This window comes from Pleurodeles waltl, chromosome 1_1, assembly GCF_031143425.1.
Source record: "Pleurodeles waltl isolate 20211129_DDA chromosome 1_1, aPleWal1.hap1.20221129, whole genome shotgun sequence".
Classification (NCBI taxonomy): domain Eukaryota; kingdom Metazoa; phylum Chordata; class Amphibia; order Caudata; family Salamandridae; genus Pleurodeles; species Pleurodeles waltl.
Genome location: NC_090436.1, coordinates 504,668,503 through 504,681,420, shown reverse-complemented (window position 1 = coordinate 504,681,420; position 12,918 = coordinate 504,668,503). Strand labels below are relative to the sequence as shown.

General features: G+C 41.9%; 1 protein-coding gene across 6 annotated transcripts in view; it reads left to right on the top strand.

Moving 5' to 3' along the window:
* LYSMD3 (LysM domain containing 3) overlaps positions 1-10,609 on the top strand; it is a 106,110-nt gene extending 95,501 nt beyond the window's left edge. For all 6 annotated transcript variants that reach the window (XM_069225258.1, XM_069225221.1, XM_069225239.1 and 3 more), the window contains one exon: positions 7,968-10,609. In XM_069225258.1, the coding sequence (XP_069081359.1) occupies positions 7,968-8,609 (642 nt within the window). In that variant the 3' untranslated portion in view covers positions 8,610-10,609. The remainder of the gene's footprint in view (positions 1-7,967) is intronic.
* Positions 10,610-12,918: the final 2,309 nt, after the last annotated feature.

The window sequence follows — 12,918 nt, the reverse complement described above, 5'->3', positions numbered from 1 at the left end:
AGATGTTGGCTCTATCTCACACCCAAAGCCCATGCGTCCTTCTGCATCACACCCAGCAATCCAAGCAGTCAGTATCCAACACAATATATCACAAGAGTCACCCTCCCTGACACTGACTTTCACAAAGGTGACACCCTGAGGGTTATGGTTTCCTAATTTGCCACACGCCAAATGCTAGGACTAAGGATCAGATGTGGTCTCTTACACTTTTGACGGTGGCTTCAGGACGGAACTCCTCCTCGTGGATTCAGCACAACTTTAAGTCAACTGTGGCATCTTCTCACCTTCCTTGCTATAATAATGTGAGTCTCCTTCCTTCGGCTGCAGTCGCGTCCAAGGTGCCAATCTCTCCTATCTAGCTCGCCATAATGTTGCTTGAATGATATTGTACCTTAAAAAAAAAAAAAAGGCATGAGGCGTCTGGCAGAGCAGTAATCAGTGTGTGTTATCAAATATTATAGCCAGGAGAGCAGTAACAGAATTGGATCTGAGGACTCTCTCTCAAAGTACATTGGTTCAGAACACATTTTATACCATTCTTGGGGATGATAAAATGGGAGCAGCTGCCCTGGAATCATGAACATAAATCCTAGCAGGTGGGCACAGACCTTGCGTGGACACAAACGTGGGCCTGCAAGTTCTTGTCCAGATATCCGGCCTGAGGGGTTTGTGGCTACTTCATGCGCTGTGTATGTTGAGTCCTGATTGGCTAGTGTACCTAACTACACGTGGCCTCTAACTTTATGGTGTTTTGAAATGTTGCTACAATGCTTTATTGGGGCCATCTCCTGGGACTGTTGTTGTGTAGCTACCTATCTGTGGGATCTTAGTATAAGATGTCCTGTGTGCAGGTTTGGTTGTCCGCTGAATGTTATTCTACCTGTGACCTGTCAGTCATTAACCTTGAGGCATGGGTCGCAGGGCCTGCCTGACCGAATACCTTTGTGCTAGGGTTGATGGAGAGTTCACTATGGGGGAATCCAACGGTGGAGTTTTCATTTGAATATGAAAATATATTGTTTATATACAGATATACCTTACTATCGTGCACATCAATGTTGATACATGACGAGATTTCAATGCATTTACTGAAATTAACGTAAAATTATATAGAGAGAATGGGCTGTGATAATTAGGCTTATGAAATATGGCAAAATAAGCAGCATTATGAACAGGGTGAAAACAATGAACATTCCCAATATTTTTAATCTGTTCTAGAAATTCTAGAGATTTCTATTTAACCCTAATATTCGAGATAGAGAGAGAGAAAAAGAGAGAGAGAGAAAGACACACACACACAGAAAGGATATAGGAGTATACCCTTCTGCCTGCCCAATCCAGGGGATTAGCCTTCGCCTCATATCTGAAACCGGTGTCAGGGGTCTGCCTGTGTGATGAATGTCAGTCCTCATCAGGAGGATGGTGGAGCAGCGTCAGTAAAGCTGCATTCTCAAGCACAGTGGTCCAGAGACGGTTGCGGCTGGAATGCCCCACTGACCCTTCCAGTCAGCGCGTTGTTTATGGAATAAAACTGCACTGTTAGGAGATGCAGCTCTGATGTAATGCTTTGTCTTGGTATTAGAAGCTGTCGCCTAAACTGGCAGCATGGCAACGAGAATATCTCGTTCTATATGTAGCCTTGGACAGAGTGTTCCTGATTGTGTGTCGAGAAAGCCAACTCGAAAAAAGTGCCATATGCCCTGCCCTCTCAAAATAATATTATGTAAGCTTGTACATAAAAATAATACTGATAAATGTGATATAGCTAAAGTGTACCAGTTGTACACTCAATGCAAATGAAAACTAAGAAACGGGGGAACCAAACTCTGTCCAAGACTGAGATCACTACATCATTTGCCACCATATGTACCTTTGAGACCATTTCAGACAATTTACATTGTTCCTGCCACCCCCTTGGAGTTGGGCCGGGTTCCCACTGTGATCAAAACATAACTAGTTCATCTCCTCCTCGCTCCCACATGGAGTACCCCAACTTCTAGTTACCTACTCCATATTACATCCTAACTCACCCTCCGGAACAGTTTCAAGCATTTAGGTCAGAGGGCGACCATCCCTGTTTCTGCAGTCATCCCACTTACATATCATTAAACATTTTCTGCCAGTTACATTTGAATCTATAATCTAGCCCACCTAGGTACCACATATAATTACATCACCATAGCCAGTTTGCAATCCAAATCCAGTGTAGTTTGGTCACAACATACTGGCCACACTAATTCAGTAGCCCTTCCTGTATTCGTCACAGGTGATTTGGCATGGTTTTGGCTTGCTGTTTTTGAATTCCTGGAGACTACTTTTGCAAAATTCATAGCATCTTTTAGATACACAAATTGTGCTTACAGTCATTGTATTGAACTTTCAGCCAAGTGGGATATAAGATAGCATATTTGACATTCTGTTGCCTAAGAATTTTTCTGGCTTCACTTCATAAGTACAATTTGTTTTCATGGTGGCAAAGGTTATCTTTCTCTCTCGCAAGACTTAGTGTTGTGTCTCGATCACAGTAATTCATTAGTCTAGCAATAACTAGCCTGAGAGAGGCACCAGGGGAAGCCTAGTATGCTTGACTACCAGTAATTCCGAAAAACTAGATCAGTCTACTAGGTCTACCTGGAGTCCATGCTTAATTACAGCTGGTGGTTTCCAGTGCTCAGCACCTAAACTTAATTGTAAACACCAGCACTAATGAGGTATGCCACAAGGTGGTGCAGTTTGTCAAATTAGTAGATCACAACAACTGTTGTTTATTAATTTAATATACATTCAAATTGACTAGAACCAGTCACCCAAGCCATTCTTATAGCTTTGCAGGCCTGGAATAGTCTAAATTGTCACACTTGTAGGAATGTGAGGGTTAGCACTTCTGTCGGTACTGTCATTGGCAGCGCTGCCAGGGACAATTAGTGGTGCAGGCAGTAGTGCCACCGTGACGAGGGCTCTGGCACTTCCTTTTTTGTTTTTACCACATTAAGCACTTCCTGGAGTCTCCCAACAATTGTCTCTGGTTTGCCCTGATTAGTAGATTCTGGGAGGCCCATTATACGAATATTATTTCTGCACAATCGCTCTTTGAAGTATTCATTCTTCACAGAAATTCGGTTTAGTTTATTTTCCATTTTCTGTACGCTTTTTGTATATCTGGGGTAGTGTCTTCCAAAGTGGAGATCTCTTGCTCAGCCTTGTCCAGGCGATCACTGTGTTTTATCCATCAGGTCCTTCATAACATTCATTTGCACTGTCAAGTTGTCAGTTTTGGTGTCTATACCTGGAAACTAGATTTCATGTCAAAGAGTATCACTATCATGTCCATGTTTGACTATTGAATTATATTGTGTATCTGGCTGCCATGGGCCTCTGTGTCAAGCTACGCCTCAGCTTCTTGTAACTGCTTCAGTCCCCACCACTCAGAAGAGAGTGGGGACGCATGCATAACAGTCTCACAAAGCCTCCACGACAACTAGCAGTCCCTATGGCCGCAGAGCCTGGCCCACCTGATTGAGATCAGGTCCTCCTAGTCAATCAAATGGGTTCTTTGGATAGCCCTACCATCCAGGAGTACTTCTAGAGGCCTGGGAGTAGCAAACTGGTCAGATGGCAGGCAATTTGATTGGGGTTGTGGCCAAGTAGCGAGAGCTCCACAAGAGCATGTTGATCTTGAACAACGGCTAGGCACACCCCATCTCCTCTCTGTTTGGTAGCTTAATGTGAATTTGGGAATATTTGTTTACTCAGGATTCCATTGATTTATGAGCTTGTCAATGTTTAATTCATCCCATTCAAAAAAACAGTTGTCAAGCCTTAAAAACACTTTGAGACTCAATTTGAACCTTGGCTGTATTTTGCTGTGCCACATGAGAATGAAGTTCAGTCACGTTTGTGACTGCTTCAGGTCCCCTGGCCTCTGCAGGTTGTAGTTTATAATAACACCATGAATGCTCATCCGAGACTTTGCTCTTCCATAATAGTATCAGTGGAGGAACTCCATGACAGCTATATTGTGAGCTCAAAGTAACACTTTTCCAGAGGATTCAAACATTGTGTGAGAAGTAACTGTATTTAAATGTAGTCTGAATAATTACTAACCACCTGTCGTAAAACAAGGCTGAAGACACCAGAGACTTTAATCTTTCATACTGCAGAACCACTCTCAAAGCTCGTGGAGCTGTCCTGTGCCACGGAAGACTCAACCTAAAGACCTTAATGTGATTCTCCATCAAGGGGCCTTCCAAAGCAAAGAAGAAAAATACATTGCTTTAGATGTTAACAGAAACCACCTGTGTAGAAGAATTTATTTCTGGTTATTTTACATTTGCTAAAAGTAACATATGTACTCACAGGAAAATACATTTTAAAAAAGTTTTTAAAAAATACGCAGAGCACCGTTGGTGCCAGAACACATTACTCTTTCAATCTATCAGTTTTAAAGGAGACATATTTACAGAAAATCTTCACTGACATGTAGCTTCACTGCACCCTTCCGAATAGCCCAGGAGCTATGCCATAACAATGAATCACAGTGGCAGTTGGTCTGTGACGATTATGAAGAATGCCTTTAGGGAAGAAGAGAGTTTGTTTATTTGCCAGAACTGTAAATAGACTGAAGAGTGCTGTTGTCCGTTAGAGCCAGAGCTCAAGAGAGAAGTGTTTTGTGTGGTGGTCACTGTTATGACGAGTTGGTTATGGCCAACTCTTACTTCCCAGTCTCCACATGTACTCTTCCCCTTCATTAAACCAGGTGTGCATGTAAGGTGGCATATTGGTATCCAGCTTAATCCTTTTATCTCAGAGCAGGTTTTGGTTTGCTAAGCCAGAGTGAAATTCATTACTCACTTGTTTGCTCTGTTGTGGCCTTCTTCCCTGACAACTGCTCTCCAAAGGGCTAATGCTCATCATAGCTGACACTGCGCAGAAAGCATGGAAATTTAGCCAGCTGCAGCAGCCAAGATTTAGAGGAGCGTTAGGAATTTTGAAAATACTTTCTCGACCAGAAAAGGACGAAGTTTGCACAGCAATGGATGCAAGGAAGGAAGAATGACCTTTGAACCAGGAGTAAAATCTATGCATGATTGCCCTTGGGGGAAAAATGCAGTATTGCTTTGCTTCTTGACCTGAAAGAGATGGAAGCCCTAACTGTTTGCATGAAGTGGCAGGTGAATCCTAGCGATAGTATGAACCCAATTGCAAGTAATCCCATACAAGAGCCAGCTCACTGTAAGGACTATCATGAGGACCTCTTGGTGAACTACGAATACCCTTGAGCCACAAGGTCCTCAGCCCAATTGCCCAGGAGAAGCAAGGGGCATTTGATGTCAGAGAGCTGCCATGTTGCCCTCAAGTGTCAAAATGTATGCAACTTCTCCCTTCCACACCCTCTACATGCCCATAGGGTGCCCCACCTCCCTTGCCTTGTGGTTCCAGATGAACCAGGAAACACAAGGCAAGGGGCCTGTTGGTTAGAGGAAGTCTAGTCTGCTGAACAATTTTTCTAGTGCAGTTCAAGATATATGTTGGTGACTTAAATCTTGGTTACCACCACAGAATAATCTTCAGCTCAGCCCATGATAACCAACATAAAGGCACCTTCAGCTCGAGTCATGCAGCATCCTTCTGCCTGTCGCACTACCACCTTCTACCTGTCCACAGCCAGAGTCCATTTGACCCTTTTCCTGGGCTTGACTACCCCACTAACTGGACTTCACTTTTAGTATGGTAGGTCCCCAGTCTTCCCTAAAGGAGCACCTGCAATTTATTTATTTTTAATGTGGGAGAGGTACTTAATGTTTGGATGGTGAGTTGTTGCGATAAGGCATTTTTTCAGATTCGTAGGAGTTACCCATTTATTCCTTTTTTTTTTTTTTTTTTTTAGGGTTGATTGCTTTTATTCTCAGCATCTTTGCGCCCCACGGGTAGTTACATGACTATTTTATAACAATATCCCAGCCTGTATCTCAATCCCTCTGTATTTTATTAAGTGAACTGAGCACTTCCAGACACGACTATTCAACCCAGAGCATCCCGCATAGGATAATATTAGACATGGAGCTCAATGTTAAAACTAAATTTAGAGCTAGATTCCTATAGAGGCATCTCGGGGGTCATGGCATCAGGTCTGTAAGGTAGTACTAAGGTTTTCAGCTTTCATTGTGTATCTTTATTTGCTAGTGCACTATTTCACCGTTTAACTGATAAAACTTTATTGCACGCAAATGATATTGTGTGTAAATCGTGTTTAAGTAAATATTACCCATTTGTGCATCACCAAGTAGTGTCTTGATCTTATTAAAATCTTTATTACACCACACTTGAGAGTTACAAAAAAATGTGTTTTTGCTTTCCTAACTGCTGAATGTGTACAGTTCATTTACAGGAATTTACATTTTGTTGTGTTACAAAAAACTATATCCTTCCGCACTCTGTACTGCAGCAAGATCGTTACAATTCACTTTACTTTTCTTTCTCTGACTGTAGAGTGAGAGGAGTTTACAAGCACTAGTCCCATGTTAAAAAAAAAAAAAAAAAAACTGTAATTTGTGAAAACACAGCCTGGCATTTAACCTCAGTCTTTTAAGCACAACAAATGTGACAAGATAAATACAGATTTTAATTCTTGGTTGGTCCCACAAAAAATCGGCTTGTGACCCACCAGTGGGCCATGACCCACAGTTTGGGAAACATTGGATTAGACGGTTATTGTGTGTTATGTATTGTGTAACAGTAGTTCTAAATATCTAAAGCCCTCCATCTCCTGCAGTAAAGCTTGACTTTCTGCTCTGAGATACAAGTGTTTAAAGGAAGTGTGGTTTTGGCTGTCTAATTTGCAGTGCACCAGTATTGTGGCCGGGACACCATTTGTATATGATATAATCCATGAAGGGTAGTGTCAAGTAACCCCTGACTTCCCAGAACGCTAGTTCTGTGTAGATTTACATCTCATCCCCACCGGGGAACAGCACAAGAAGCAAAAAACACAAACTCGTTACACCTTAGGGAAAAAAACATTTAAGGAGAGAGCACAGCAAGTGAATTTATAAGTTGCACGCCAACGTAAGCAATATTTTCGTTTTCCATCACAGAAAGCAACCACTGTATTTTCCAAAAGCAAACCATGCTATGCATTTAGACACCTAGGATACAAATAAGGTTCTGCTCATGGTTGGCCAAAAAAATTAACTAAAGAGGTGTATGCTGCATTGCATTTGGTAAGTCAAATAAGAAGTCTATGTGCTTTGTTTACCTGCCTGATTCGCTTTATTTTCCCTATTAAAATAGAGACTTGTTAGTTCGATATTTCTTCCAACTTGTTTTGTTGTTTGCTATCAAGAGATTTCTCTAACAATACCGAAAACCTACACATAGCCGGAGATAGACATAGCTTATCATAGACGGAGATAGACAAAGCTTATAAATTAATGAATATGCACCTGATTAAAATAAGGTTAAGTAACGTTTTTGCTGAAAATCGGTTGCGCTGCAGCATTATTAAAACTACATAAATAAGGCAAAGTCAACTTTGTGTCAGTCTCCTTAAATCACTACTTCGTGTTCTGGTTTATTGTTTAGGTCCCTGTTGAGGGTCATCCGCTATTTTATGGCTAAACAAACGTTTTCTCCTTCCACTGTTGGCACCCTCTGTACATGTGACACGTACTAAAAATATTAAAGGGGGCACTTAATATCAATGATTTGGATCGTAGCTAATGATGAACATACGGAGCATGTTGTGTTTGAATAATAAATTAGTATGTCTACTGTCGAGGAAGACTTGTATTGTAATGTACATCTGCTCATTGAACAGTTGGATGCTATTTCTTGCAGCAGATTTGAATTGCGTTTTCTGTCTCAGTTTCTTTTAATAGATGTCCTTGTAAAGTCTTGGTGGAACTGGAAATTGAAATATTTTTAAGCATCATTTGCGTATCAATCTAATGAAATCCCTTTTTGTTTAGGTTGCCGATATTAAGCGGGCCAACAATTTCATCAGTGAACAGGACTTTTTTGCTCTAAGGTCAATCAAAATCCCTGTGAAGAAGTTCAGCTTTCTGAGAGAAGCTCATTCCTTCCCAAAGAGTAACCACGCATCGAGATCTGGGCCTGCGCTTCTTTCTTTTGAGCACCAAGAAAATGTATCAGTCTCGGATTCCACCTCACCCCAAAAAAGTGCTGGCAACTTTTTGCAAGAAGTGGACCGAGACATAGAACAGATTGTGAAATGTACAGACACAAAGCGTGAAAACTTGAATGAGGTGGTTTCTTCGCTGTCTGCGGAACAGGTCTTTTTTGATCCTATTCCCAAGGAGAGAAAACCAAAAGATCCCTACTACGGAGCAGACTGGGGTATCGGATGGTGGACTGCAGTAGTTATCATGTTAGTGGTTGGTATAATCACACCAGTATTTTATCTGCTCTATTATGAGTATTTAATGAAAGCTGATGTTAGTCACCATGATTCAGTGTCGCTAGTTACTACTCTTGCACAAAAAGTAGAAAATTATGTAGAGCCAGTGGACGCAGGCATTGATCATATTGAAAGGGAGCATAATCATTACCCCACGAACTCTGAAACAAATCTTCACAGACCCTTCACGTAGTACTGTATTGAAGTCCAGAAGGACTTGTAGCCCCAGTTGGTTCTACCCTGATTCACCCTAATTTCCTATAAAATTACCTGAATTAAAAATGTTGTGAACTGGAGATCGTCAATTGTGAACCACTAGTGCACTTATACACCTGTATGAGCAGGATTTATGCACACAAATGGGCAGGAAATATGTAGAAACTTCCAAACATGCTAGCTGGTAGATATCCATGTTGAAAAATGTTAACCAGTTGTTTGGAGTCCTGTGTTTTGAGAAGAAGAATGGCACATTTATTGAAGGGGAATGTCAACATCGTCAATGATATATTTTTATGCAGATGCCTTTTTAACACAAGCACTTTATTCAGATGCAGTTTTAAAATAAATTATCACTGCATGAAAAGTTTTGGAATCACCAATTCAATGAGCAAAATTGTTACTAAGGACACAGTTGACTTTTTTACTTGTATTAAGAAAACACGTTTTTGTCAATGTAAAATATATATATATATATATATATATATAATCTTAAAACAATGTCCACATTAGTTGCTTTTGTTAATTACTTGTTGGTATTTATTTTAATGCTGTTAGCAAATGGGGATAGCCATCTTTACACAGAAGATCTTAGATGGTTTTGTTGAGGGTCGATAGCAAATGATGTGTCCTGATCTAATCTTAGTGTGGGGGTGACTAGTTTATCCCTAATAATTCACGGTTAGCATCAGCACCAATCAGATGGTGAGCCTCTACATTATCATTTCCTTCATTCGCTTGCAAGTCTCTTTTCGGTGTGCGTTATAGCTGACATGGCTATTGAGGGAGCTATGTGAACATTGTAAAAGGTTCACCCAGTTTTCACTTACTGCGTGCTTTGTACCTGATAGAAACTTTCAGCCACCAATTTCTTAACTTAGAATTATCCCCAGGTGTCAATAAATACAAGAAAAAAAGGAGGTGTCAGACTTATCTGGAAACTTTATGTGAGCAGTACCCCTGCACACTGGTAGGTCGCATTGTTCAGCTCCACATGGCATCCTCAGCACCAGAAGGGACTGCAGTGCCTATGTAGGTGCCACCTCAGCAAGAGCTACCTCAAGTCAATTTCTACCTTAAGTCAATTTTTTTATTCACCTTTTTTCAACTTTTTGTCAAACATTTTTGAGACATTGTCTCTTGGTGTGGTAGGGATGTCCATGAGGAAGGCTATTTTTTAAGCTCTGTGGTGCTTATCACCTGCAAATGTCTGTGACGGACCCAAACCTAGTCTGCCTCTGGTGCCTCAAGCATGACTGCGACACCAAGACATGCATCGATTGTCACGCCCTGCGCACCCCAGGGCCTTGAGGAAGCAGTCCCTCAAGCTCCTTACCGCCCAATGTGCGATGCCACAACAGTCTCAATCCCGATCTAGAGGAAGGTCCTGGTATCAGTTGTGGAGCCTCTCCAAATGCTCATTGTCGCACTCAAAGTCATTCTGTCGTTTGGGTAAGTTCCACAAGCGCAAAAAGTCCAAGAATTTATCAACTTTGCCCTGTCCTTCGAAGACGAGATGAGGGAGTGTCAGCATTCGAGACCTGGCTCCTTGGTTGAGCCTGTGCATGGGTCGTCTCTACCCCTCGCCGAGTTTCCGGGCTCTGTGAATTTTATGAGGCCATGCACCTCATATTTGGGGCCCTGTCCCCGCTAGAGCACCTTTGGTCCTCACGGGCTTGAGAGGCCCCTATCAGTCTTCCACCGGTGAGTCTTTCCCCTGGCACCAGTTGGGCCCCTTGGATCCATGGGCGGATCCGAACTGGTGCCCGTTGAGCCACCTCAACCTTCCCCAGTGCCGGCCCACTGCCAGCGCTGCCTCCTACTACTCTCCACCTCCGAAACTGAGCCAGATGGGCGTTGTCTGACACCGACTGGAGGATTCCACCCAGACCAGAGCCTATGCCCTTTTCCTATGGGCTAGGACCTAGGCATGACTGAGAGGAGCCACTGGACCCCGATGAAAACCAGTCCCTAGAAGTCACAAAGGAGTCCTGTGAGGATTTGATAGATGTCAGTGGATTAGGCACCTCCGCAGATACTGGCTTTGTCTGTCGTCCTACCGTGGCCAAAGCGTAGAGAGCCTAATTTGCTTTGGTAATGAAGAAGGCAACAGAGGTCCTGGACCTTCAGCTGCCCTCCCGGGCTGTCAATAACTAATGTCTTGATGTAGGTGTTTCAGCCAGGAGTAACCACAATAAATATTCTAATTTCAGTCTGATGCCTGGGGATAATTCTAAGGTAAGGAATATGTAGCTAGGTAATATCTACCAGATAAGGTGCTACTGAAGGTAAGTAACTTGTTCTTGAGAGCGCAAAAGTTTTGCTATGTCACAAACCAATAGGTTATTCAGATGTTGTTTCTTTTTGCATTCTCATACTTGTAGTTTATTTTTGCTGTGAATGCAGTACTACAATTACTGTAATGCAAAGAAAGTTGTACATCCTACTCAAGTAAAACTTGGGAAAACTTGAAAGCTATGCTATTTTAATTAAGTAAAGTGAGGAGAGCCCTACAGGAATTTAGCAAGCTATGTTTCATGACCAAGAAGTATTCAGTATGCTGTTTTATGCAATGTATATCCTGTGACAAGAAATATTTTGTATTTAAAGACATATGTCTGAACAAACCTGGACATAACCTGTATTCAGTTTGTGGTACTGTTAGTGAAGAAGGTAGATGTCTTTAAATGTATCATGCTACTGTGAGGATCTTTATAAGCATATTAAATAGTGTGTTTCCTCTGCATCACAGCTCTGATCTTATGCATAATTGAGTGCACATAAATGTTGCTCCAAACAGGCCAAAATTGCCTGCTGCCAGATATTAACCAAAAATTCTCTGGTACCCTGGGAGATATAATAGAATTGGCACTTATATCATCCAGGCAGTACACTGATCTCTGCTGTTGGATGATTAGACTTCAATGATTTTAAAACATTATAAAATTTTATTTTTGCAACTTTTCTACCTCTGCTCACAGTATCCACGTATTGAATTAAGGCCATCGTTTACCGGCATCTTTCTTTTACTTAAAAAGGTGGTACCTTTGTGCAGCCTATATCGGTCTCTAGACCTGCAGTTAATATTATCCATTGGCATGCAATCTGAAAAATGTTATCTAACCTACTACAACCTCTGCAGCTGTCTTATGTTGAAATACAGAATATGGGCACAGGAGAAAACAGTGCTTTACTTCATGTCAAAACTGAATGTCCCAAAAGACGCTACTTGTAGTCCCTCTTGAAGCTTCTTTAACTACAACTTTGTCCATTAATAATCTTTTGAGTGTTCAGCCCATACCTAGGTAAAAGGTGCACTCTCATCTGTACGTTGCTACCTTCTGGATACTGTGCTGATTCTATGTCAGGACCAGAGGCTTCAGATTATGCTTCTCTCTTTTTGCTGAAATGTAAACAGCAGCCAATCAAACACCTTAAACACAAAAAATTACTTCTCCCAAGATCCCCAGTAGTCCATATTACTGTATAGTCATATGCTATCTCCATATATACAGGGAGTGCAGAATTATTAGGCAAATGAGTATTTTGACCACATCATCCTCTTTATGCATGTTGTCTTACTCCAAACTGTATAGGCTCGAAAGCCTACTACCAATTAAGCATATTAGGTGATGTGCATCTCTGTAATGAGAAGGGGTGTGGTCTAATGACATCAACACCCTATATCAGGTGTGCATAATTATTAGGCAACTTCCTTTCCTTTGGCAAAATGGGTCAAAAGAAGGACTTGACAGGCTCAGAAAAGTCAAAAATAGTGAGAGATCTTGCAGAGGGATGTAGCACTCTTAAAATTGCAAAGCTTCTGAAGCGTGATCATCGAACAATCAAGCGTTTCATTCAAAATAGTCAACAGGGTCGCAAGAAGCGTGTGGAAAAACCAAGGCGCAAAATAACTGCCCATGAACTGAGAAAAGTCAAGCGTGCAGCTGCCACAATGCCACTTGCCACCAGTTTGGCCATATTTCAGAGCTGCAACATCACTGGAGTGCCCAAAAGCACAAGGTGTGCAATACTCAGAGACATGGCCAAGGTAAGAAAGGCTGAAAGACGACCACCACTGAACAAGACACACAAGCTGAAACGTCAAGACTGGGCCAAGAAATATCTCAAGACTGATTTTTCTAAGGTTTTATGGACTGATGAAATGAGAGTGAGTCTTGATGGGCCAGATGGATGGGCCCGTGGCTGGATTGGTAAAGGGCAGAGAGCTCCAGTCCGACTCAGACGCCAGCAAGGTGGAGGTGGAGTACTGGTTTGGGCTGGTA